This window comes from Chrysemys picta, chromosome 6, assembly GCF_011386835.1.
Source record: "Chrysemys picta bellii isolate R12L10 chromosome 6, ASM1138683v2, whole genome shotgun sequence".
NCBI lineage: Eukaryota > Metazoa > Chordata > Testudines > Emydidae > Chrysemys > Chrysemys picta.
The window spans coordinates 40937523-40965334 of record NC_088796.1 but is presented as its reverse complement, the minus strand read 5'-3'; the positions used below and the strand labels follow the sequence as shown (position 1 = coordinate 40965334).

Here is a 27812-nt window from a genome sequence, read left to right as displayed (position 1 = left end):
TAAGTCTACCCTACACAATGGAATAATAGAAGGTACACAGGACAATCAGAATGATAAATGGTGTTGATTATTAAAAAATGTGAGAGAAAGTAGGGATTTTACTCTGATCTCACTATTGTTGCACTGGTGGAACTTCACTGAGTGCAATGGAGTTACTGCAGATTCATACCAGTATAATTGTGAGTAGAATCAGTCTCTAAGAGTAAGTGCTGGCCCCATTGAAGTCAGTGATAAAACTCCGATTTACTTCAGTGGGGCAGGATTTTACCCTGAGAATATATTTTTGTTTCAACATGTGCAGGTCTAACTGTTCAGTTCCCAGTAGCATTAAATACTACAACACAATAGTAAAATATTTACTGTTTACTCCAGATACTTTCTTTTGTTGGGTTCAGAGCTACATATTCATGGTATTCATACAAGTTACTTTTTCTCACTTAATATGTCTGGACCCAATCTTTCTGCCCTTGAGATGAACAAAAGTATTGCCATAGCTTCAATAGGAGTAGGTTCAGGCCCTGTACTGAATGCAAAATAATAAGTCCTGCATCTTCAAAGATGTAAATGACATGAAGTGTGTGGTGAAAATCTCGCTATCTGCCTATTTATATTTGTGTGACCTATTAGATAGTTATGTTCCCACACGTTGTATAGCAGAATACTGATCTGAGTACCCATCCCTCAAGTTGCATAAGAGGAACTAGGTTAAAATGTGGCCTTGGATGCCCATATAGGGCTTCTCTTGAAATCGGTAAGAACTCTGCATGCACATATTATGACACAATTTGAGCCACTTCAAGTGGGAACTGAATACACACATTTCTGAGATCACAATTAGGCCATGTTCCTGCCCACTGCTCCACATAGGCAGATTCTTGCATCCATGTGGAGCCCTATTGAAATCAATAGGGTTACACCTGGACAGAGGGGTCTACATGTGTGGGGCATTTACAGGATTAAGGGCCTAATTTTGCACTCAGAAATTTAGTGCATGGAGTTGGGTTGCAGACAAAAACTTATTCTGGCACTTAAAGAGTTTATACATCTCATACATTACTCATAAATGGTCACTGATCCATGTTTAAAACAGGTACTATTAGTTTTTAAAAATATTAAAAAAAGGTCTAAGTTAAAAAATGAGAGTGAAAAGAGGAATCCATGTCTCCTCATCTTCTTTATTGGTTTTACTTTCTCATAGTGCAAAAACCTTGTAAACACATGCTCTGAAACATTATACTGCAAGGAAATCATTATAAATCCCTGAAAACATAAGTCTATAATAATGCTGCATATCTTAGCTATAGGATTGTGGCTGTAACACATTTAAAAATATGCAGTTATAGTGCATTGGCCGCATTATTTACACTGGATATTAGCTGTACTGCAGGAAACATGTTTTAATTCCTTTACAGGCTACAAAACACTGATATGTTTATTTCACCATGTCATCTGAACAGAGACTCATTGTTTGAACTTCAGTATTGGGAAGATTGTATCTAAAATGAGGGAAGTTTTTAGCAATTTATTTAGCCGTTTGTAAGAAAATATAATAAAAATTAAAAAATGTTAATAACTTGCAATGCATTACTTTTAAAGCACACATAATAATTGGAAGATAACAAAAGGAGAAACCTGATTCTTATTTGCCTGAGTTTTGATAATTTAAACACTTACACTTCTTAATGAAAATTAGAGAGAATGGTAGCAATTAAAATGAAAGCTGTTCAATGTTGTAAAATATGCCATGTCCACCATAAGAAAATGTTTCAGCAGATTTAGAAATATAAACATTGCTAGTAGCCTCTTGAAGGAGTAGCAGTCTGCAGGCATGCAGCTGTAACTTCCTAACAGCATGGTAGACTGTTTTATGGAGCCGGTGATTACAAAGATCCACTTTAACTGTTTTTTTCTTACTGGCAGGTGTCCCACTGGCCTGAGGCCAAAGGCTGTGAGCATACTGCAGCCTGTGGTTTACACCAGAGTGTAGAAAATGCCGTCACTAGTTGGCTGCACATACTTACACTGATTGTGGTCTGACAACTTGACCTATGATATAGAAATGTGATAAATATGCAAAATATCTCACAGATATGATCCTCTTACAAGTTGTGTCTGATTGTTTTTCTCCTCAACAGATACGATATCTGCACTTATAAAAACAAGCCCTGTGGAACACTGGGTAAGTTTACAAAGTGGAACTTCAGCTTGTATTTGTTGTTTGTTTGCATTATTCTGATTATTGATTGATTAGTTTTGACCTCTTCTGCTAGTGAGCCTTCTCAAATATAAGAAGTAAAATGTAACTTATGTGGGTATATGTTTTGTTAGATCACTAGAAGATTAAATTATGTGAATTGCTGTTGGGCGTTTCTTTTCTGGCATCTGTAATGCTGATAAAACCTACTAGATGATTCAAACTTACCAAGCAGTAATTAAAGCAGAAAACTTACTGCTTATTTCCATATAATCTATTTCCATTATATATTTCAAAAATACAAACGAGAGAGGAAGGGAAAAAAAGACCCAGCCCCAGGAAACACTCTTTGTGGTTTAAATTGTTGCCATACTGTATGAGTCGAGGTGCAACATCAAGACTGCTTCTTCTATAAAGCATTGTGGAAAATAATCCAACAATGTAAATTAAAACAATATTGGAACTCCTTGGTGCCTTCACAGTGGAAAGCACATTTGTCAATACTATGGACAGGGTGGAGAGATATTGTCCTTGCCATCCCTAAATTTGTCACCACAAAGGTGTGTGTTATATATCATAAATATTGCAGTTTACTAGTGTTTTAAAGACAGAAATTATTATTAAAGAGCCTTTCATGCATGGACTGAGACTAATATGTACCTAACAAATCACTTTTTCAACCGTAAATCATTCCATTAGCTTCTTCTTTGTAATTAACTATCAGCACTCCAATTCTGAGTTGCAGACTAGTTTGGCTTATTGATTTTGTGTGTGATTATTTTGTAGGTCTTCCACCGATCAGAGTCAACCATAGTATTTTTTTTTCTGTTTCCTCCGTTACTGTTGTCACTGAACCAGATTCTGATAACCTTAACTCATGTTGAATAGTAACTTATTATACAAGTGGTCCTATTGAAGTCACTAGGGAAACTTGTGTAGTTAAGCTGTAGTCAATGTGAGTAAAGGATGTTGGAATCTGGCCCACTGTAAACATAATCCATATGCATAACATATTTTAGTGTAACATAAATGCCTTCAGACTACAAATTTCTAAATTAAAGCCAGCACAGAGATGTCAAAACTACAAAGACATACTAATGTCCCAGAATTGCCACTGCAAGTGTTCAAAAGGGGAAAATATCAAAGGAAACATTTAGTGAAAAACATATTTTATGTATTTGACTATTAGTGCACTAATCCTCATTTTATAAGACTTCAGCATAGAGCCAAATTCTGTTCCACTTGAAACCAGCACATTGGAGGCCAGGCTTGGCTGCATACTTTACTAAATAGAAAGTGAACAAATTTTAAATTGATGTTTTTGTTCATAAAGAGTCAATTACGACCCCCCTCCTCCTTTTCTGCAATGGGCATCTTGACAACAGAACTATGGCAGTTTCTTTGCATTGTGGGAACTGTAGTGGGAGTAGGGACAATATCCTCTATGTCTCTAAGTCAACAAAACACTTAAGAAATGCTTAAGTGCCATTGACCTCAAGAAGTTGGAGTGAAGCACGTGCTTAATGAGAGCATATATACGAAGTCCCCATAGATAGAAGCACAATGAGTAGGAGGAACCCTGGGTGCCCTGGGGAGAAATGGGACTAGAAGATCTGCTGCTAGACAGATCTTCTAGTTCTTCCCTTCCAATCTCTGGCATAAGGAGCTATGTAGAAAAAGCAGCTTGCATCAAGGTTATCTCTATACTGCAATAAACCACCTATGGCTGTGTCTGGCCCATGTTAGCTGACTTGGGTTCAAAGGGCTCAGACTGTGGGGCTGAAAAATTGCAGTGTAGATGTTCGGGCCTGGGTAGGAGCCCAAGCTCTGAGACTCTGTGAGAGGGCAGGGATCCAGAACTCAGGCTCCAGCCCGAGACCAAATGTCTACACCACAATTTTACAGCCCTGTGAACCTGAGTCAGCTGACATGGGCAAGCTGCGGGTGTTTTATTGCAATGTAGACATACCCAAAGTGGCTGTGCAGCTGCTATGTGGCTTCAGTGGAGGATTTCTCCTCCCTCTCTTACACATCTGCTGAGCAGCTGGCTCAGCATCTTGGGCCAGGTCTGGGTTCTGGATTTGGCCTCCACTGTTTTTTGCAAACATAAAAGCACTGTACAGAATTATAAATCATTAGCCTGATCCTCAGGCCATTATTCCTGTGAGTAAGGGTTGCTGGACCAAGTTCTATACACTGAACATATAGGGATCTCTTTACACACCCTTGAAATGTGGCCACGTCAGTGGGGGAACATGACAGTCATAGAAGTGCTAGGTACACTACATTCAAATTCAGGAAGTAAAGAATATCTCATCCAATTAAAACAAAAGAGAATTTTAGGCAGGTGGAACATTATTATTAGACTGGCAACAGATAGTAGACTGCAAAAATTTGTTAAACATTTTTCTTAATTCTCTCATGACTAATCCTCTCTCCCCAGTCACCTCATCCTCTCTTTCCAGTGGTTACTAGTCATCTCATTCCTACTTATTTTAGGCAGAAGGGCATAATTTAGCACCATTTTCTCATAAAAGGTAACAACTTGCCTTCCATGGCAAAGTAATTATTTTTCCAGTCACTGTTTTGGAGTACTGTATTTCGCAGGGCAGGTGATTCCCTTGGAGAGGCTGTTAATGCTTCTTCCAGATAACAGACCACAGGAAAGAATACCGTAGGTAAGGCTGCTGGTTAGAGTCCATCACCAGTGACAGCAAAGTCGTTCGGCTATAGTATATATTCTATGTGATATTCTAATGCTGAAGAGTGTGTATGACACAGCAGAGCTATATTCTGTAAGTGCCAGTAGCTTTCTTCCCGTTAAGGAATCTTTAAAAAGTACTTATAATACAATGATAAATGGAAAAGCCTTCCATATTTAAGTGAATGCTTTGTATTAACATGTCTCCTTTCCTTTATTGATGCATTCAGTTTTATTTTTATACAAAAAAAAAAGTACCCCTTGGGGCTTTTTGTAGCTAAAAAAGTTTCTTGTATGTTTTTAGGAACCCACTAAACTTAAACAGATCTCTTTAGAAAAATAATGTGGATACATTTTACTTTCTGCAGCCTCAAGAATGTTAAAATAGAAATGCTTTCTTGAATTCCCTCTCCTGGCTCAAGTTACTAGGTGGTCCCAAGTTACCCGAAGTAAAATTTATAAATCTAACCCCTAGTCTAGACATTTTCCAGCACTGACTGTAGTTCAAAAAATATTAATGTCTAGCCGGCAAAGAGAAATTCCCCCCAGTGATTTTGAAAATGACTAGAAAGTTAACCTTTTGCCAACTGCTCCTTCTGTGTGTGGAGGTTATTAAAAAGAATCCAGCCATTTATAACTAGGGCTTTTAAGACATGAACACCTTGGCATGACCCTTTGTGTCTCCTTCTGTTTATTCAGGCTTGGCCTCTGTGGCTGGAATGTGTGAGCCTGAAAGGAGCTGCAGCATTAATGAAGACATTGGCCTAGGTTCAGCTTTTACCATTGCACATGAGATTGGTCACAAGTGAGTGAGTTTAAAAATATGTATAATAAATTTGATTATACCACCTTTGAAATAACAATGTAATAATTACTATCATGATCTCTTGCGTTTTGGCAGTACCATCTTTCCTCTAGTGCCTCTGGTTGCTGTAGATAACATTATCCATGATGAGTGGTGATACATTTTATTTGGTGTATTTTACCAAGAACTTCTACTTTAGAATTAAGTCTGTATTGCTTACTTTTCTACTTCAGATCCCAATTTAATGTGATTCTGAGGCTGGGCTCACAAATTGCCTACCTTGTTTCATATATATTTTTTAAGATTTGGTTTTGGTATTGTCTTTTTCCCCTCTTTCCTTTGTCTACCTCTCTTAGTGCATCAAAAGCAGTTAAAAGGTAAAGATTATTATTTCTCATTTTTTAAAATCATAATTAACTCTGTTTTGATCTGTACTGGGACCATTGCTGTTCAACATATTCATAAATGATCTGGAAAAAGAGATGAACAGTGAGATGGCAAATTTGGTAGCTGACACAAAATTACTCAAGATAGTTGAGCCTAAAGCTGACTGTGAAGAGTTACAAAGTCACTAAACTGGGTATCTGGGCAACAAAATGGCAGATGAAATTCAATGTTGATAAATGCAAAGTAATGCACACTGGAAAACATAATCCCAACTATTTATATACAATGATAGAGTCTAAATTAGTTGTTGCCACTCAAGAAAGAGATCTTGGAGTCATTGTTGATAGTTCTCTGAAAACATCAACTCAGTGTGCTGTGGCAGTCAAAAAAGCTAACAATTTTTGGAGCCATTCAGAAAGGGATTGATAATAAGACAAAAAATATCATAATGCCACTACCATGCCACATCCATGGTACACCACACCTTGACTACTGTGTGCAATGCTGGTCACCTCATCTCAAAAAAGTTATATTAGAATTGAAAAAGGTGCAGAGAAGGCAACAAAAATGATTAGAGGTAGTGAACAGCTTCCATATGAGGAGAGGTTTAGAAGACCTGGACTGTTCAGTTTAGAAAAGAGATGAGTGACTGGGGATATGATAGAGGTTTATAAAATCATGAATGATGTGGAAAAAGTGAATAAGGAAGTGTTATTTACCCCTTCATATAATCCAGGAACTGGGGTCCCCAATGAAATTAATAGGCATCATATTTAAAACAAACATAAGGAAGTATTTCTTCACACAGTACAGAGTCAACCTGTGGAACTCTGCCTAGGGATGTGAAGGCCAAAAGTATAACTAGGTTCAAAAAATAATCAGATAAGTTAATGGACGCTAGGTCCATCAATGGCTATTACCCAAAATGGTCAGGGATGCAACCCCATGCTCTGGTGTCCCTAAATCTCTGACTGCCAGAAGCTGAGACTAGATGACAGTGATTGGATCACTCAATAATTATCATGTTCTGTTCATTCCCTCTGAAGCATCTGGCACTGGCCACTGCTGAAAGACAGGATATTGGGCTAGATGGACCATTGGTCTGACCCGGTGTGGCCATTCTTATGTTTTTATGATTAAAACAATATTTTAATTTTTACTGTTGGTACAGCTGTAGTAATGAACTAACCATGAAGTATGCACAATAGTCATAACATCACTTGCATTTTCAAAGCACCCATATATCATTTTGAAAGAACATGATGTTTTGGGACAACAATAACCTTTGATTAAAGATTGATCTTGGAATGTTTCAGGTCTGCATTCAAAAACAAGCATCACCAGTAACCTCTGATGAATATAAAATGACTAGGCACCTCCTATTATGATTCATCAGGTCTCCTTCCTTGTTTACATGGGTTGACCAATGCTGAGTTATGGATGACATGTTTTTCCAGTCATTAACTGATGCAACAGCTAAAAGTTCCCGTACAGACTAAAATGGAAACTATCAATCTACTGAACAGAATCAGCAATTGGAAGTACACACTTATTCCAGCCCACCTATCATGCAAGATAATTGTTAGGCAAGTATTACCTCATTTATTTTATCTGTGAAAAAAGGCTGATTTTTACAGGCATTTACACTGAGATAGATCATTTTTTACAAATCCAAAACCAATTGTTCAAAACTGCATCAAAAGTAAGAAAAACTAATTTAAAACACATGTAGTTCATTCTCTCTTTATATCTTTCCTTCTCTTTCTGTAATTATTTACATAAGTGATAGAGTAAAGGAAAATATATTTCCACTCATGAGGGAATAACTTCTATGATTCACTAAAAGCCCTGGAATTCTTACTCATTAACGTCTTTTATAATTATATACAACCCTACTGTGAACTTAGTGTACTCTATTCACATAGAAAAAGATCTTCAGGTGATACATCTACATACATACAGTATGTATTGTAGTGCTGTTAAATCATGCGGTATAGGTTTTAAAGAGGTTATTTACACAAGTGTAAATTTAAATGGTAAATCATTCATATCTATGGTGGTGTGAGATGCTGGTGTGATGACAGTGATTTCTGCATATGGTTTGGGTATGGATTAGAATCTGGGAACAATAATGCAGCCATCCTGCATGTCTTGTGGTCACAGCATCTTTTTTTCTTTGAACTGCAGCTATGTTTGCTACTACCCATACTCATACATTTTTGGCACTGTCTCCTTTCTTTATACTTAACGTCTCTTTTAAAAAAACTCTGAATTGGTCCTTACTGGAGGTTCCCACCTCATACTCCAGTATAGACCGAGTTTGTCAAACTTTGTGTTGAGAAGTGTGTGGACACCAATTTCATTGTCCCCTATTTTCTAATGCAGGGGTTCTCAGGACAAATTTTTTGGTGGCCTCAGAGTGCAGCCACCAACTCTTGCTGGTGGCTGGTCTCACACTTTTTCCTAAAATACTTAATTAGCTTTAGGAAAAAACAAATAAATATGCACATATACACGTCCAAATCATTGTAATTTATTTATTGCTAGCTAGTAAGTCTGTTGTGAAAAGTGATATTAACAAACATACAAGTATCACTTTTCACAGCAGACTTACTCAGCCCTGGGAAACCTGGGGACAAATTAAGGCCTGGAGGCTGTGGCCACAAGAAAAGTCCCTGATGGCCACATGCGGCCACAGTGGTTGTATTTGAGAAATGCTGTTTAATGCATGGAGTAAAGCTAGTTACAGTGAAGACCAGGAGGAATGTATGGAGAAAAAAGTTGGTCTATAAAGAGTAGTTAGTGGCACCTGTTCTAATATTTTGAGCCATCTAGCCATCATCCTACCTTCCACCCAAAAGGTTTTGTGACTAAATTATAAGAAAGTGCAAATTTCCTCTCCACCTATTTCTCCTTATTTTCAAATTGGATAGAGCTTGATACTGAGTGTACTTGAGGGTACTTGAATGCATGAGTAAGTTAACTATATCAAAGAACATTCTTAACTGTTTTCTTTGATTGTGCCATGATGATCACTTTACTATTCATAACTACATGGGAAATTGGGAATTGGCTTCCTTTTTAAATGGAAAATTGAAGCATATAACTATATTTAAGTGACATGTCTAGACTGAGTACATAATATAACAAAAAACTGAATTAAATTAAAAAGGAAAGAATTCACTCTGAAATACTGTGTTTTTATTAGTTATATAGTAGCCATGGCATACAGAAGTTGTGAAAACTGTGGAACTGAGGAGAAGAGAGAGTAGCAAAGAATGAAATAAACTGCTGTGTTTATATGTAAATTGTAATGTAATTGTACATATTTTGCTGACTTGTACATACTTTCTCTGAAATATGACTTCTAAGATATCATTGAAAGAAGTGTGACTCAACAGGTTTCATAGATTCATAGAGTTTATGGTGAGAAGGGACCATTAGATCTTCTAATCTGACATCCTGCATATTATAGGCCATTAACTTTCACCCATATATCCCTCCCTGTATTGAGTCCAATAACTCGTGGTTTGCTAAAGCATATCTTCCAGAAGGGTATTCAGTCTTGATTTGAAGACATCAAGAGATGGAAAATCCACTACCTCCCTTGGTAGTTGTTTCAGTAGTTAATCACCCTTACTGTTAAAAGTATGCAGGGCCGTTCTTACCCATATGCAAAGTATGCAGCTACGTAGGGCACCAGGAAACTTGGGACACCAAATTTCCTGGTGCCCTTGCACAACTGCATACTGCTCCAGCTCCTGCCCCACCTCTTCCCACCTCACTCCGCCCCAGCCCCGTCCCCACTTCCCCAAAGCCCCTGCCCTCTTCCGCCTCGCTCTGCCCCAGCCAGGCCCTTCCTGCCCCTGAGGACTGCAGCAGGGCCGGGCCTGCACTCACTGGCGGTGGGAAGTGCAGGCCCCTGGCCCCCAAGCCAGCCCCCTCACTCCCGTGGAGGCCTGTCCATCCATCCCCCCCGTGGGGGGGTGGGGGACTGCATAGGGCCCCAGAATAGCTAGGGACGGCCCTGAAAGTATGTCATAGAATCATAGAATCATAGAATATCAGAGTTGGAAGGGACCTCAAGAGGTCATCTAGTCCAACCCCCTGCTCAAAGCAGGACCAATTCCCAGCTAAATCATCCCAGCCAGGGCTTTGTCAAGCCTAATGTGCCTAATTTCTAATTTGAATTTGTCTGGTTTCAGTTTCTAGCCATTGTCCTTGCTATGCCTGTCTCTGCTAGATTAAAGATTCCTTTAGTATCTGGTATTTTCTCCCTATGAAGGTACTTGTACACTGTAATCAATGTCACCTCTCAATCTTCTGTTTGATAAATTAAACAGAGCTCTTTAGGTTTCTCACTGTAATGCATTTTTCCCAACCCTCTAATCATATTTGTGCACCCTCTCCACCTTTTCAGAATCACTGCTTTCCAGGATACAGTCCCCTGTTATGTAGATATGACCTGCATTTCTTGTTCCTAAATGTCTACGTTTCCATTTCACTGTAATAAAATGCATTTTGTTTTAGTGGGCCCAGTTTACCAAGCAATCCAGATTGCTCTGTATGACTGTCCTGTCTTGATCATTATTTATCACTCCACCAATCTTTGTGTCATCTGCAAATTATCACTCGTGATTTTATATTTACTTCCAGATGATTGATGAAAATGTTGAATAGCGTTGAGTTTATCACCAGTTCCTACCAAACCCCATTAGAAACACCCCTGAGTTGCTAATTCTGGAATCCTGAAAGCCAAACCTAGATTCTTCACTATGGACATAGACAACACGGAGATTGGAAGGGATTTGTTTTTCTTTCCTGAGTAACATAAATGTAGCATGGCTAGCATGTCCCTCCCTTTCATCACAAGAGAAGCAAAATTCAGCATTTGTCATGTTGAATTTGAGTTGCCTGTTGGACATCTAATGTCAGATGTTGTAAAGACAGAGATGTGAGACTGTACAAAAGAGGAAAGGTCTGGCATAGAAAGGTAGACTGGGGAGTCGTTGGCATAGAGTGAGAAAGATAATGGAGTAGAAGGAAGGCAAGATGAATGTGTAGTGGAAGATGTTTGGATGGTTTCTAGATTTTATACAAAGTCTTTCAGTAGCTCAGGAGCAGAAGTGGAGGAAATGGATATGAGAAGAGAGTGAGAGTATGGGACTACTGGGGAAAAGAAAGGAAACAAGTGTGGAAGAGAAGTTGGGATTAAAGGAAGACTATGGAATCAACAGAAGGGAATATAGGAGGGAGCTGAGAGTAGCAGAGAAATCAGTGGATTGATGGAGCTGAGGTCACAAAAGATACATCTACACTGCAGCGGGGAGGTATAATTCCCAGCTCTGGTGGATGTACATGTAGGGTGACCAGATGTCCCAATTTTATAGGGACAGTCCCGATTTTTGGGTCTTTTTCTTATATAGGCTCCTATTACCCCTCCCCACCCCGTCCCGATTTTTCACTTTTGCTGTTTGGTCACCCTACGTACATGCACTAGTTGTGATTGAGCTAGCATTACTTATGGGGGAATTCTGCGCCAAAAAATCCAAAATTTTGCAACATTATGCGTATTTTATTTGTCAAAATAATGCAATATAATCACACCAGTTTCACTTATTTTGGTAATTTCTTTAAACTACCATACAGAAAAAAAATCACAATAACTGTTCAGTATTTCCTAAACACGTGAAAGTTAAGTTACAAATACTTGGTACGCAATACCCTGCATTCCAGTTATAATCCTGGATTTTCATTTAAATTATATTACTTTTATTTTGGTGTTTGGTATTCTGTAAAGTAGAATGTCGCTTTAAATTGCTCAGACTTTCACACACGAAAGTCATACAGTTTTGCTAATCATCATCCTGCATTTTTTTTAAATGGATAAGAAAAATAGATCCTGAGCTGTAATGTAACCCCATTGTGGTTCTCTGGCACAGGAAAAAAGCGAGAAAGCACATAGACCAGGGGTCGGCAACCTACGGCACGCGTGCCAAACACGGCACGTGAGCCGATTTTGAGTGGCACGCAGCTCCCCTGATGCGGTCCTGGCCCCCAGCCCCACTCAGCCCCCCCGCCCCACTCAGCCCCCCCGCCCACTGCTCTCCTCTGCGGGGGCAGGAGACAGAAGCTTGGTTCTGCAGCAGCCAAATTTCCCTCCTCCCCCGCTTCTTCCCCCTGAGTGGTGCGTCCCTGCCCTGCCTCCTCTCCGTCCCTGGCCAATCAGTTGATGGCCCTAGCGAGGGGGCGGGGGAAGAGTGGCAGTGTGCACACAGCTCCATAGAGGAGGCAGAGAGAGGTAGGGATGGAGCCTGGGGGAAGGGGGTGGAACAGGGCATATCCCTCCCAACCCCCTGCCATGAGCCGCTCAGGGCAGGGGGCTGGGAGCACCCCCACGAGCCGAGCACCCCAGCCTTCTGCCCTGCACCTCCACACACCCCCAGCCTTCTGCCCTGCACCCCCACACCTCCCCCAGCCCTCTGCTCTGACCTCCTCCCAACACCCAGCCTTCTGCCCTGCACCCCCATACCCTCAGCCCTCTGCCCTGAACCCCCCACACCCCAACACACACCCAGCCTTCTGCCCTGCACCGCCACAGCCCCATTCCTCTGCCCTGAACGCCCCCACCCCAACACACACCCAGCCTTCTGCCCTGCACCCCCACAGCCCCATTCCTCTGCCCTGAACCCCCACACACACTCAGCCTTCTGCCCTGCACCCCCATACCCCCAGCCCTCTGCCCTGAACCCCCCACATCCCAACACACACCCAGGCTTCTGCCCTGCACTGCCACAGCCCCATTCCTCTGCCCTGAACGCCCCCACCCCAACACACACCCAGCCTTCTGCCCTGCACCCCCACAGCCCCATTCCTCTGCCCTGAACCCCCCCACACACTCAGCCTTCTGCCCTGCACCCCCATGCCCCCAGCCCTCTGCCCTGAACTCCCCACGCCCCAACACACACCCAGCCTTCTGCCCTGCACCCCCACAGTCCCATCCCTCTGCCCTGACCCCTGAAACACCCACCCCCAGGTCTGGGGTCCTGGCCGCAGGCCCTACTCAGCCCACTGCTGGCCTAGGTGACAGAACCCCAGGCTGTCAGCGAGCTGAGTAGGCTGGTGGCGTAAGATCAGCATTTTAATTTAATTTTAAATGACGCTTCTTAAACATTTTGAAAACCTTGTTTACTTTACATACAATAGTTTAGTTATATAATATAGACTTATAGAAAGAGACCTTCTAAAAATGTTAAAATGTATTACTGGCACGTGAAACCTTAAATTAGAGTGAATAAATGAAGACTCAGCACACCGCTTCTGAAAGGTTGCCGACCCCTGACATAGACCTTCCTAGCTGATGATTCTGTTACTGTCATTTACAATAAGGCTCCTTTACACCACTCTGGCAAGGTAAAAGAGCCTTAATTGACTAAGAATGGGAACAATTAACTAACAATAGGAACATTAGCAGCCTGCCTGCTTAGTTGTTACATTTCTGCTCTGCCTCAGGGACAGAGTCTGTTTCACACAGCCCTACACCTCCAAGCCTGGAATGCAGCAACAGCAAGTGACAGGGACAGAGTGAGTCTCTCTCACTTGTTTGCATGCAGACACGCGCCCAGCCCCACCCGCTTAACATCTCTCCACGGATGCATGCCCAGCCTACATCCTCACCCCCCCCCCCCCCGTGGTGATCTGCTCTCTGCTGCCTGCTGCTCCCAGAAGTCGTGCCCAGGCTGCTGAGGAAGGGGTGTGTGTTCCCCACAGATTTCTTGACTCCCCCATGTTTCTGTGGGGGAGCCAAGAAATCTGCAGAAGGTATGAATTATGCACCCTGCAGGGGCGCAGAATTCCCCCAGGAATAGCTAGCTTGCTAAAAATAGGAGCATGGCCATGGTGGTATGGGTGGTGGCTCAGGCTAACTGCTCAAGTGCAAGCCTGTCTGAGACCCTAGAAATGAACTCAGAAGGCCAACCCTACCTGCTGTGGCTGCACTGCTGTTTTAGTGTGCTTGCTGGATCAGAGCTGGCATATGTATGTCTACCTGAGCTGGGAATTACACCTCCCAGTTGCAGTGTTAGATATACTCAAAAGGAGTGAATGATTGGAGGAGAGAGAGAACGAGTCATTTTAAAGGAAATAAGGTGGTAAACAGAGAACAGGGAATCAAAGTTTGAAAGACAAGATAAGAAGAGAGAAATGTCAAGTGAAGACAAGATCAAAAGAACAGTTAAGGTAATTGATGGACAGATTGGTCGAGAGCTGGAGAATGTGAAGGAGAGGAAATGAGAGGCAGATAAACTAGATTGTTAATGTGGAATTTGACAACCCCAAGGATAAGGGTGGTGGGTTAGTATCAGAGAAAATAGCCAGGTATCCAAGTCAGAGAATAGGGAAGGAAAGAAAACAGCTGGATAGATGTGGAAAAAGTGAGGTTTGAGTGAGTGGAGGGAGGTGGGATATCAGCAGTCACATCTTGCTGAGGGCAAGGAGGGAATGAGAGAGAGAGAGAACATGTATTGATGAGTTTCTTGGAGATGGAACTTAAAACAGCTAATGCACACCCAGTTTTGAAATAGCTAATACCACTAGGATGTGCTAATTGCACCGAAGACATACCGTTTGATGGGCTAGCAATGTTGATCCATTGTCCTTAACAGTCCTCCTAGAGACATTTTCCTGAATTTTAGCAAGTTGTCCTCAATTCTTCAGAAGCAGTGGGACTATATTCCTGTTCCTCATAATCCCATCTGCATGATGGGTCCTTAACTCTGGTACTGAGAGATTCCCTAGAGTGCCCTAAATTATGGAAATCCATTTCTCATCCACGAGCATATAGGTATGGCACTGCAAAAAGCGGTTAATTTAAGCTGGTTGGAGGCATGTTCGAATAATGACAGGGGAATGGAGTTACAAATGGCATAGAAGACTCCAACCTAAAAGAATAGGGGCATGCATATCACAGCCCAAACCACATCTAGCACCAGCTACCACCAACTGGCACTTGGGTCTCCAATAAACCTGTTCCTTGCAGTCCATGATGGATGGGTTAGTACCTAATTATGAATGAAAGAGCATGTCCTCCATCACGGGGAGGGTTGAAAGACCATATGAAACCTATGGGTGATATTTGAAGTCCTGTTACCAGGATCACTGGCTCAACAGTATGTGATGGTTTAAACGATCCATGTGTGAAAGAGAAACTCCGCTAAGAGACAATTGGCCCCTAAGGTCAGCCCAACCACTGAGAGTCCATGAGGCCATTTTAAGACAGTCTCCACTGGAATTCCAGTGTTCCACTTAGCCCAAGCAATAGTTTCTTGCCCTGTTGCATATAGAATAATCACTTCACCTTAAAGAGGCACTGAATTAACTGGAAAAATCATATAAAACAATCATTAAATAACAATATATTCATTTCTATATTTCTTTTGGAGTTCAAGAAATGGTGATTTCCTTTATTATGTCTTGTGTCTACCTCATGTTATATTGCAGTTGTAAAAACTCACAATTTATGTTAACATAAAAAAAACTTCATTGGGACTTTAGCTTTAATGATTAATTGTCCAAATAGACTTAAATGTCATAAACATGAGGCTAGAAAAACAATTCTGGTTTCTGTGATGTGAAATAAGATTAATATCTTGTGATATGTGGAAAATATAGTTTAAACTTTAGAATTATAAGATACAAAATCATTAGTCTTACATTAAAATACATTAAAATATTCAAGGAAAGGGAATGCAGTAACATTTCACAGATCTTAACAAAAGCATAAGTAGAGTTGAATAAATGGAGGTGGAAAGAAAGGTTATAGTAACATTCAGGGCAACATGAATGCCGGTTTCATATTTCCAAAGGAAATCTAAGCACAGAAGTTTGCTTCATGATTAAAGGCAAAGCTTACTTCTCTGACCCACAGTGCTGATGATCACTATTGCATATTCACACTCCCTTGTGCATCACCTTCACTGACTTTACTAGGTGTTCCACTTGTGAGATATGTGCAGGCTAGTTATCCACAATGCAGATCTGGGAGGATAATTTTGCCCTATGTCATTAAGATGTGAATGAGAGTTTGCCATTGCCCTGTTGCAAAGTTTATGTTTCTGAGCTATCATTTTTTTCAGTGAAACAGACTTGATTGTATTTTAAAGTGCTTCATAAGTAGCACAACACAGAATTATGCTCAATATATATAGTGGTCACCTAATTGAGCATTAAAAAGAAGCATTGTTCAACTATGTTTGTGTTCATTTACTTTAAAATTTCAGAGAAAAACTATGTTAAGAGAGTTGAAGTTGAGAATACCTATAGTAATTTAAGGGAAAATATTAGAGATATTGTATCAGAGGGATAGCCATGTTAGTCTGGATCTGTAAAAAGCGACAAAGAGTCCTGTGGCACCTTATAGACTAATAGATGTATTGGAGCATAAGCTTTCGTGGGTGAATACTCACTTCGTCAGATGCATGCATGCATCTGACGAAGTGAGTATTCACCCACGAAAGCTTATGCTCCAATACGTCTTGTTAGTCTAAGAGCTGTTGTAAAACCCCAAAATGTGCATTACAAACCCAGGAAATTCACAGTTAAGGTAAAACTTAAAATAAATACAAATATATTAAAGCATGAAAATGCCGAGTGAAGGCACCCCAAACAACCTTAACTCTGCTCTGAAGAGACACCATGCAACATCCCTAGAATTATGATTAATGTATATCAATGTTTGTTGTAACAAATTAAATTAATGTGATTTTTAAGATCATATTAGATTTTTCTTCTCTTCATAATGTCAGAAGTGAAAAATTCAACTCAGCCTTAACTATGGAGCCATTATTGACACCTTCACAGTATATTCTGGAAATACATGAGGGTAGTAAAAATGTTGACTATCAGACAAAAGGATATATGCAGGTTCAAATATTACATATTACTAAGTAGAAAACTAGAAATGACTTTGTAGGTATTTGCTTCTGGATCATAAGACATCAACAAATAAAATATAAGAAAATTAATATTATGTAGTGTTATGTTTGAATGTAATGAATATGTTACATATGCATTTTATTTTGAGAGTAAGGTTGTATTGTGGTATACAGTGAAGAGTATAAGTTAAGTTGACCAAGAGGCATGTATTACATCAAATTCACATGGATAGCTGTCATTAATTCTACATAAATATAATGGGGAGGACACTGTCTACTCTAAATCATGATATGGAGAGTATGTTAAAAACCAAGTGCTGACAATATATTGCTATAAACGAATAAAAAATGAAGATGGATCCTGCTTCAAAGAGATTACCATTTATAACATCACACCAGTTTACAAATAATTATTCTATTAGCTGGCATAAAAATAACGTATAAACTAGTGGTTCTCAACCAGGGGTATGTGTACACCTGGGGGTATGCAGAGGTCTCCCAGGCGGTACACCAACTCATCTAGATATTTGCCTAGTTTTACAACAGGCTGCGTAAAAAAACACTAAGTCAGTACAAACTAACATTTCATTCAGAGAATGATTTGTTTATATTGCTCTATATACTATACACTGAAATGTAAGTATAATATTTATATTCCAATTGATTTATTTTATAATTATATGATAAAAATGAGAAAGTAAGCAATTTTTCAGGAATAGTGTGCTGTGACATTTTTGTATTTTTGTCTGATTTTGAAAGCAAGTAATTTTTACCTGAGGTGAAACTTGGGGTACACAACACAAATCAGACTCCTGAAAGGGGTACAGTAGTCTGGAAAGGTTGAGAACCACTGATATAAACAACTTTGCTGGATATGGTCATAGAAGTCTTGTTGACTGAGCTGACAGGTAGAAGAGATCCTAGTACTCCATACTGGTGTTCACACTTTTTTTCCTAATTGGAACAGATTATTAATTAATGATTATTCATTCCCCTTTTTCTCCCTCCCTCTCCTTGCAAATTTTTCATTGTCACTACGAAAAGACATAATTTAGAGTCCAATTTACATTTTAAAATAATAATAATTTAGATTTTAGTAATCCCTTGATTTTTTTTCAACTTAGTCCTTAAGTAGAATTCAGTTATCCTAAATAATGTTAATATGATATTTCTCAGTTATAGAAAGTACGTTATATTTTTGAAATTTTTAATTATTCTGTTTGTACAATACTGGAACAAGCACAATGTATTTTAAAACTTTACAGTGAAGAATGATGCGACAGAAAGTTTATGAAAAACAAAGTGTAACTTGTTTAATACAAACAATGATGTTAATAATAATGAATTGACGGTGTTTTACATCCAGATTGCTTAAGAACAAAGAGTGAATTAGATTAAAGATTCTCTTTAGTTGTCTTGAATCTGTATCTAATTTGAAAACATCTGTTCTTCTTTTACTGTCCTCTGCATATTCCCCCATAAAATGCACCAGTGGTGCTGATTCTACAGTGGAACTTTTTGATAGCAGAACCTGTTGGAGCACTCTTGTGCCCCCATCCCTTCCCCTCACTGCTCCTGAAGATTCTGAAGATGAAGCTATAAAAGGGAGCATGTCTTGGCCACATCAATTCCTTTCAACTGCCGTAGGTGCTGGATCAGGAACTGTATTTGGGTCTTTGGCCCAGATTCTTAGCTTGAATAATGTCTATTACTTTTGCAAGGTAGATTTTAGCTTTTAGTGTTGGGTTTTATTTCTTTTTATTTATTTATTTTATTTTTTCTGAGTATTTATTTGAAGTTAAGACTTTAGTTCTGCTATTGGGATCTGACGGTGGATTGGAAGTTCAAGACGCTGAGTATTTAAGAAATTTGCCTCCTGCCCAGCAGTCTTTCCAGCTTTAGATGTTCATACAAGATGCCTCGCCTGCCTCAGGAAGGGACACTCCCTCAGGGTGCTCAATCTGCAGTACTTTTACCTGAGAGCACAGAAAGAGTAGCAAAATAGACTTCAAGCTCTACTTCTGCATCAGGCTGTGAAACCAAGCCCTCCAGAACTGGTACATCTCCTGATCCATGAGTGAACATAGATTAGCTTCAGCCTTTGATACTTCCAGAGAGAGCCAGCAGCAGACACTTCTGCAGAAGGGACTGTCACAGTTTTGGGGGTAACTGCACCCTTGACCCTCCTCCGCCTCGGCCTGTTCAAGTAATGCACCCTTAGGTCTTAAGCCTCTAGACATCACCTCTCTCTGGGCCAGAATCCAGGTCCCTCTTCCTTCTGACTGAGTTTTTAGGCTGCATCCCTCTTTTTCTTTACTGTGATTAAAGTCCAGCACCTGATATTTGCTTTCTATCCAAGGGCTATGTGCAATATATGCCTGTGGTTACAAGAAACGAAACAGCTCTTTCAAAGCAGAGAACATTTATTTTAGGATAAAATCAATACAAAGAAAACATAGGAAACAATATAAGTCTAAACACTTATTTAAGCTTCCAGTGGCCTCCCATCAGTCCTATGGAGACCCTGGTAGATTCCAGTCCTCATCCTGCACAGTTTGGCCTCCCCTTGGACAAAAGACACACTTTTGGAAGAAGAGGCGCCTCGGGTGCCTGAAGAATACCAACAAATGAACCCTCAACTGGAAGAGTAAAACCTCTCCAGGTGAGAGTGTAGGGATTACAACTGTGTGTTCCCCATCAGAGGGTGCAGTATTATTTCATGAAGTAGTTAAGAGAATGGCAACTACTTTGAAAATCCCCTCTGTGATAGTAGAGGAGACTTCTCATCATCTTCAACATTCTTGACTCTCCATCCCAGCATAGAATTACACTGCCAGTTTTAGATAGGCTCTGGCAGCCAGCAAAAGCAATAATACGGTTCACTTCCACGTCTGTTCAGGCAGTGTTGAAAAAGGTAGCTGCCAATTACTGCATTAGGGTTTTCCCTTCTTTTTTCATAGTCATCCAGTTCTGAACTTGCATTTGGCTGAAGCTGTATCCCACAGGTCTTAGGGTGGCTTGATGTAGTCTACACCTTCTGATAAAGAAAGCAAGAAAATGGACATTTTAGGGGAAAAAGGTATTTTAACCTGAAACATTGGGTGTAAGAATGTCAGATTACCAGACTGTAATTGCATGCAACCAATACTGTCTTTGGGAAAAGATGGTATTTGCAAAATCCATCTCAGAGGTTCCAAGAAATTTAGCCAATGCCCTCATGTCTAAAGATTGTTGCAAAACACAGTCTAAGAGTAACGTTTGATTCCTTGGATGTTTCTCCTAGAATCATAGAATCATAGAATCTCAGAGTTGGAAGGGACCTCAAGAGGTCATCTAGTCCAACCCCCTGCTCAAAGCAGGACCAATTCCCAGCTAAATCATCCCAGCCAGGGCTTTGTCAAGCCAGGCCTTAAAAACCTCCAAGGAAGGAGACTCCACCACCTCCCTAGGTAATGCATTCCAGTGTTTCACCACCCTCCTAGTGAAATAGTTTTTCCTGATATCCAACCTGGACCTCCCCCACTGCAACTTGAGACCATTGCTCCTTGTTCTGTCATCTACCACCACTGAGAACAGCTGAGCTCCATCCTCTTTGGAACCCCCCTTCAGGTAGTTGAAGGCTGCTATCAAATCCCCCCTCATTCTTCTCTTCTGGAGACTAAACAATCCCAGTTCCCTCAGCCTCTCCTCATAAGTCATGTGCTCCAGACCCCTAATCATTTTTGTTGCCCTCCGCTGGACTTGTTGTAGATCATATGGACTACCTTCAGAGAGAAACACTAAAGTGGAGGAGTTTCCCTTTAAAGGGGATGGTGTATTTAGCAGTAAAATGAGGTTCTTGAAGAAGTGACAGTCACTAGATCTGCACCCAGATCTTTGTGAGTATATCAGCAACCTAGGAGAAGGACTAGGTAGCTGTGTTCAGGTATCAGTGACAACAATATGCATCTTCATCTTCCTAGTCTTTATTTTCTCAGAGATCCTCTACCATCAACAACAGTCTGCTGAATAACATTGGCAGCAAAGGAGGAAAGTGTTTAAGCCTCAAGTAAAAGGCAAACACATCTCAGTGTCAACATCTGTGCTGGACCTTCATCCTCAGGTTTGACATAAGGTCTGAGACCTGCAAACCAAATCTGGACTATTCTTTACCCCATTTGATGACTGCTTGTGTTGTTTCTGCAACCGGAGTGCTATAACTATGGGTAGATAGATATTAGAAATAATTCACACCAGATACCCCATCCAATCTGACTCCCCCTCTCCTCCCAACCTTCACCCCATCCCTATTCTCACGAGGGCCTGTTAAAATGGGAGGTTCCCTGTTGTGGAGGCAGGGGTAATAGAAGTGGAGCTGAAGGAATTTGGAGGAAAGGGTTTCTGTTCAAGGTACTTCCCAATCCCAAAAAAGGATGGAGGTCTTTGACCTACATTAGACCTGAGAGAATTCAATTCCTTCATCAGTAAGTTCTGATTTCATGTTGAATTTGGCATGTATATAAAACATTTCCTCTCAACACAAGATTGGTTTGCGCTCTCAACCTGAAGGGCATATATTGCAATCAGATTGCAAATATCTCTGTTTCCTAGTTGGGAAAGATCATTTTCAATTCAAAGTCTTTCCCTCTGTCTTTTCTCCTGCCCCAGAGTTTTTACAAAATGCCTCTTGGCATTGTTAGTGCATTTACAAAGCCAAGGAATTCACATATATGTAGATGCTAGATTACTGGCTAATCAAAACATTGTCAGAACAAAATCTATCAGAAGTCATATCCTACACACATTCCCTTTTCAAGAAGCTGGGACGAAAGATAAATTGGGAGAAGTCAATCATAGTACCCACTCAAAAGATCCCCTTCACAGGGGCAATTTGGTCTCTCAGAAAGTCAGGCACTTTCTGCCATTATAAGGATTCAGCCAGTCATAGCCTTATTGCATAGTTCACATGTCGAAGAATCATATTTTTTCTCAGATTAATGGGCCTCATAACCTTAAAACCTTTAAAAATGGAAAGGAATGGCTTTCAATGCTCCAGCTGTATCAGCAACAATCACATCAGATGTTTCCAACCTAAGTTGGGGAGGACATTTAGACAAATTGACAGTTTGTGGCCAATGGATTTTCCAGGAAAAGAAATTGCACATCAGGCTGCTACAGATAAAAACAATACATTGGGCTCTGAAATCATTTCTGCCTATCATCATCATAAGTTAATTTAGGTCTTTATGGACAATACAATGTCAATGTATTATATAAAGAAGGAGGAAGAGTTCATTACACGTAGCTGTGTAAGGAAGCAATGTCTCTGTGGGAATGGTAAATTAAATACAAGACCTACCTGTAGTTTTACACCTAGTAGTGAAAGAAAACAGCCTTGCAAACCACCTGAGCAGGGATACAACAGAACTCCATGAATGGTCTTTCAAGTTGTCAGTGATACAAGAGAACATCAGTGCATGAGGTTGTCCAGAGGTAGACATTTTGTGACAAAGGAAAACACAAAGGTGTCCCAGATGTTGCTGAAGGGCAGGAAGAGACAGTCAATCCATCTGTCACCATGCCCCAGTCGGTCACAGCTGAGAATACCAGATTCAGGACAAACTGCTGAAAAATAGGGCAGACTCACCCCAAACTGGTAGTTATTCTATCATTAGATTATACCAAGCCAGTAACAAAAGTAAACTTCTGCCTCACCATACTGGTTAACAAGAAGTCAAAAATGCACTTTCCTTAGACATTCCAGCCCTTATCTCAGCTCCCAGACACTGGACTCTATGATGAGTAGTTATTGAAAACCAGTTTCATTACATATAGGGTCCTTCTAATCTCAAGAGATCAGCCACATAGCCAAGTCAATATATAATTCAGATTTTACCCAATAATCACTTTGATGCCAATCCTTTAGTAATTAAAAACTAAAGATTAATAAAAGAAAAGAAGAGAGTTAAAATGGTTAACAGATCATATACATACAATAATTGCAATGTTCTTATATCAGGTTTGGTAGCAGTGATGTTATAAACCGCTGGCTTGTGAAGTTTCTCTAGTAACTTCCAAAAGATTGGGAGATTATCAGTCCATAGTTCAATATATTCCTTTTAGTTGTAAATCCACAGTCCAGAGAATCAGAGCACTAAAGAGGCAAAATGAAATAGTCCCAGGGGTATTTTATACCGAGCCATATGCCTGTAAATTTTTTGTTTCAAACAAAGCTCACAGTCCAGTTTGTGGAAAGTTACTGGCACAAGATGGAGTCCAGGGTCACATGAGCATATCACATGTCCTTACAAGGCCGGATGACTCACGGGGGTAGCCATTGGCCCCTTGGAGGCTGAGGCATTCGCAGGAATTGATATCTGGGCAGAATGAGTTTCTTCTATGGACCATTGTTAGAGTGATGTAGCCTTAATGGACCATCAAACTTGAATATTTCATTCACAGTGGGCTGGCTAGACTGGATGTAAACTAGCTTGTCGGTGTTACCCCAGGAATAAACCGATCTGAAATATAGATATATAGCCAATATTCATAACTTCAGATACAAAGATGATACATGCATATAAACAGGATACTCTTATTTAGCAAATCATAACTTTTCCATTGATACCTTATATGACATACTTTTTACATTGGCAACATTAATGATATACATGGTCATATTTCAATTGTATAGCATCATACCATCTGACACATTCGGGATAAATTGTGTATGAGGTCTTCTATATTTCTTCCCTCCATTTCCTCTCAATCAGAGGGTAATAAGGAAGATAAAACAGGACAGAGCCAAAGTAATCATAGTTGCTCTGGCAAGGCCGAGGCAACTGTGGCTCCCGGACCATCTTCAGCTATCCAAAGGCGTTTTCCAATCTCTCCCTCTCACTCCTGATCTGTTGACTCAGCAGAATGGAAAAGTTTATCATATAGACTCATATTTCCTACACCTGATGACTTGAGATATAGGATTCTATCAGGATTATTAAAATGCGGTTCACAGGGGTAGAGCAGGTTTTTCTTAGCTCTAGAAAATGATCAATTAAACATTAATTAAGGTTTGATAAGCAGCTATATCAGTGTATCACTCACTTATCGAAAACAAATCTATATCCACACATGAGACAGTTGAAAGATTTATGAAAGGGCTAATTAATATCTATCCACCATTCAAGGGCCCTCGACTGACATGAGACCTTAACATAGTCCTTATGCAGTTCATGAAGCCTCCCTTTTAGCCAATGGGAGAATGTTCTTCATTTCATCTTTCAGTTAAAACAGCTTTCATCATAGCTACAACATCAGCAAGAAGAGTGAGTGCCCTGTGAAACCCTCATGGCTGACCTGCCATTTACTGTATTCCGTAAAGATAAGGTTATGCTACATCGCCATCCCGAGTTCCTACCTAAAGTAGTGACTGAATTTCACATTAATCAGACAATTAACCAGCCAGTGTTTCTAAGACCCCATGCACATGCAGATGAAAATACATTACAGAGTTTAGATGCTAAGGGGGCTTTAGTGTATTATCTTAATAGGATGGAACAATTCAGAAAATCTCCAGATTTACTCATATCTTATGGTAATAACAAAAGAGGTCAAGCAATTGCTTCTCAAACATCAAAATGGGCTAGACTGTGTATAGAGGATGGCTGCTTATTGGCATCTGTTCCTATTCCTGAAGGGATTAGGTCCCATTCCACGAAGGCCAAGGCAACATCAGTGGTATAGCTTAGATGCATTCCACTTAGCAAAACTGTGTAGAGATGTAATGTGGAGCATATTCACGCTCCCCATGTACCTTCACCTTTTCCTAAGTCCTAATTACAGTATCAGAATTTTGGGAAGTGGTAGAAGAAACTAAGGTGGTCAGAGTGCTATACCCCTTTTATAACCTTGCTCTCAGAACATTCAGGAACACTGAGGGAAAGAGCAGGGGGGTGTACAAGAGTGCGCCAGCAGGCAATATTATCAAAAGTTTCTACCATCAGAGCTGCCCAGTCGCTGTATCCCATCGGTGTGACTATACAGAGTACGTCTCAAAGAATTCCAGATACAGGTGAGTAACCATAATTTACAGTATTACAGAAAATCTTCAGACTGCAAGCATAAATTACATTTATGTACACTGTGATGAATTAATTTACAGAATTTTCACAATACTTAAGTGATTGTATAACTCAGGAGCAGAGCTGAGAGAAGTGATTGTGATTAGCATTACATTTTAAAAAAAGAGTGAAAATAAAAGTGCATTTTCCTCTTTCAGGATGTTGTTTTTGCCTAAAAATGTAAAAAGTGCTACCACTAAGAACTAAACCAGAATAAATGCGCCATGTCTGAGAGATAACTTGTTTAACATATTCTGATTTTGCTTTGAATATTTTCTCACAGTAGGGGTGGGAAGGTTGTATTTTAGAGTTATGAATATTTCACTTTCCCTAACCATCATTCTGTCTCTTCCCATGAGTAATGAAATCTGCTATTTCAAATGGCTCGTGAGATATCATGATCTTTTGTCACTTGATCCAGAACTGAATATAACAAGCCCATGATCTTGAACGATATTTGCATGGAAAAGAGAAATTCCATCGTGATAGATGAATATTTAAGAAAATTTGCCATACCCCAAACTAACTCCAGCTCACTCAAAGACATACAGGAGAGATGCTTTTTTAAAAACTATACAATTACTTAAATAGAGCGCCTTTTTGTATGTTATCTTTAATTATTATGATTAATTTATGTCATATCAGTCACAGTGCTGACAAACTGAATATTTCACTAACGTGTTATATGTAAAATGCAATAGTTATTTAATTTTAAAGGTTAATTTTATGTATAAAGTTAAACATTTGCTCTTAAATAGTCTGTTAAAGCAGAGTTCTTATGGATTTAGCTTTTAGTTTTAGTTTGGTGATGATTTAGCTGTTCTACATTATGCTGGCCACATACAGCTCCAAAGAGCTGTTCCAACATCCAAGGATCCTGGGGTACACCCCTTTTTCTGTGACCATGTGAACTATGTTGGATGTTAAGAAGGGGGTGATGTATGAATCATTTTGCTGACCTGCACCACCCAAGGATTCTCCTTCATGGGTGGAATTCTGAGGAGGCTGTTTCTGCTGAGTTTAAGACTGTTTCGCATTTGAGGACCACCACAAAGCAGACTTAGAACAGCAGAGGATCAAGGCCACTTTATAAATGGATCAATATAGGGAGCAGAGGTTATTTAGTAGTTAGGCTGCCTACGTTCTATTCTGGATTGTCATTGACTCACTGTGTGATCTTGGCAATATCACCCAGCCTCTCTGTGTCTGTGTTTACTGATCTGAGTGCAAGAGCAGGTATTGACCTGTAGTTCTTAGATGGGCCAAACTCCCAAATAAGGACTGAAGTATGAGTCCCTTTTGTTTATCTCACAGGCCTATTGTGAGACTTACACAATGTAGTAAAATGCTTTGATATCTTTGTATGAAACAGCAAAATTGCATAGTATTCTGAGTGTACAGAGTTTAATCTGAATTAATCATACATATCTTATTTTAGTCCTCCTACACTAACTGAGCATGGCCTTTCAGTTCCAAGCTTTATTTTTTTCTGGTACCATAGGAATGTAATGGGACACATTTCTCTTCTGTTTTGGACAGTTTTGGTATGAACCATGATGGAATTGGAAATTCTTGTGGGACCAAAGGTCATGAAGCAGCAAAACTTATGGCAGCTCACATTACAGCAAACACCAACCCCTTCTCCTGGTCAGCCTGTAGCCGGGACTACATCACCAGCTTTTTAGAGTAAGTAATCTCTGGAGAGAGATAATGAATTGCTCCAAAATTTCATACTCATCAGAATAAATAATTGGTGGAGATACTGTGATTTACACTAATTCACATTCTGTAAAATGAGTAAATATATGGTGACTTACTGCTGACTTGTACATCATAGGTAATTTCTTTGTGTTGTGGAAAGTGCTTCCCCTTCCCATCCCTCTTTTTGAACTGTTCTGTTTATATTTAACTATGGATGGGGAATAGAGGTGAGAGGGCTTTTTTTTTTTAAGGTTAGTGATAAGGATTGTTTTGTTAAATGCATAGTGATGTCAGGCGTAGATTTCTGTTTTGTTTATCTGAGTACTGGCCAAGATCTGATTAAAATACCATATTGTTTTGGAAAAGAGAGTATCTAACAAGTTTCAAAGTTTGTCCTAGTAAAACAAACAAACAAACAAACGAAAAACAACTAGTGATTGAACCCTGAAGGAGGTAGAAATTTCACCTTAGTGAGATCAATGGTTGTCTCTTTGAATGATACACGGTAGTTCGTAAAAGAGTCTTGAAACTATTCTGCAGTTCCCCTGTATGAATATTAAAAATTTTTATGGCTGAATCCTGAGAAGTTCTGGGCCCTGCCACTCTAACTAGCTGTTGCATAATGCAACTCAACTGGAACTTGTCATTGCTACATTTTCTCTGAATGTATTTAAATCAGTTGAGTTCAGTTGAATTATTTGCATAAGAACTACTCACACAAATCAAAGTTGCAAGCTCTTACACTATGAGTCAGATCCTTAGGTATGGTTGAGATGCGCGTAGTGCAAAACCCAAGAGTTGGGAGAGCAGAAGCAACTTTTCCACTCCCCCAATCCCAAGGATGGCCAGGGCCAATTTGGCCCCTAGTGCAATTTACAACACCCCCCAGGGCTGTTAGTAGTGGAAGTGGCCACCAGTGGGACATTCCATTGCCCTGTGATTCCTAGAGCACAAGATAATCTGGCCAACCCCGCTCAGACATCCTATGTATGGG

The 27812-nt window shown here is 40.0% G+C and overlaps 1 protein-coding gene across 3 annotated transcripts in view; it reads left to right on the top strand.

Moving 5' to 3' along the window:
- The window catches only part of ADAMTS6 (ADAM metallopeptidase with thrombospondin type 1 motif 6), a 303817-nt gene that overhangs the window by 121409 nt on the left and 154596 nt on the right, over nucleotides 1-27812 (top strand). For all 3 annotated transcript variants that reach the window (XM_042841735.2, XM_024107369.3, XM_042841736.2), the window contains exons 8-10: nucleotides 2136-2179; nucleotides 5595-5700; nucleotides 26657-26803. In XM_042841735.2, coding sequence (XP_042697669.2) covers nucleotides 2136-2179; nucleotides 5595-5700; nucleotides 26657-26803 — 297 coding nt within the window. The remainder of the gene's footprint in view (nucleotides 1-2135; nucleotides 2180-5594; nucleotides 5701-26656; nucleotides 26804-27812) is intronic.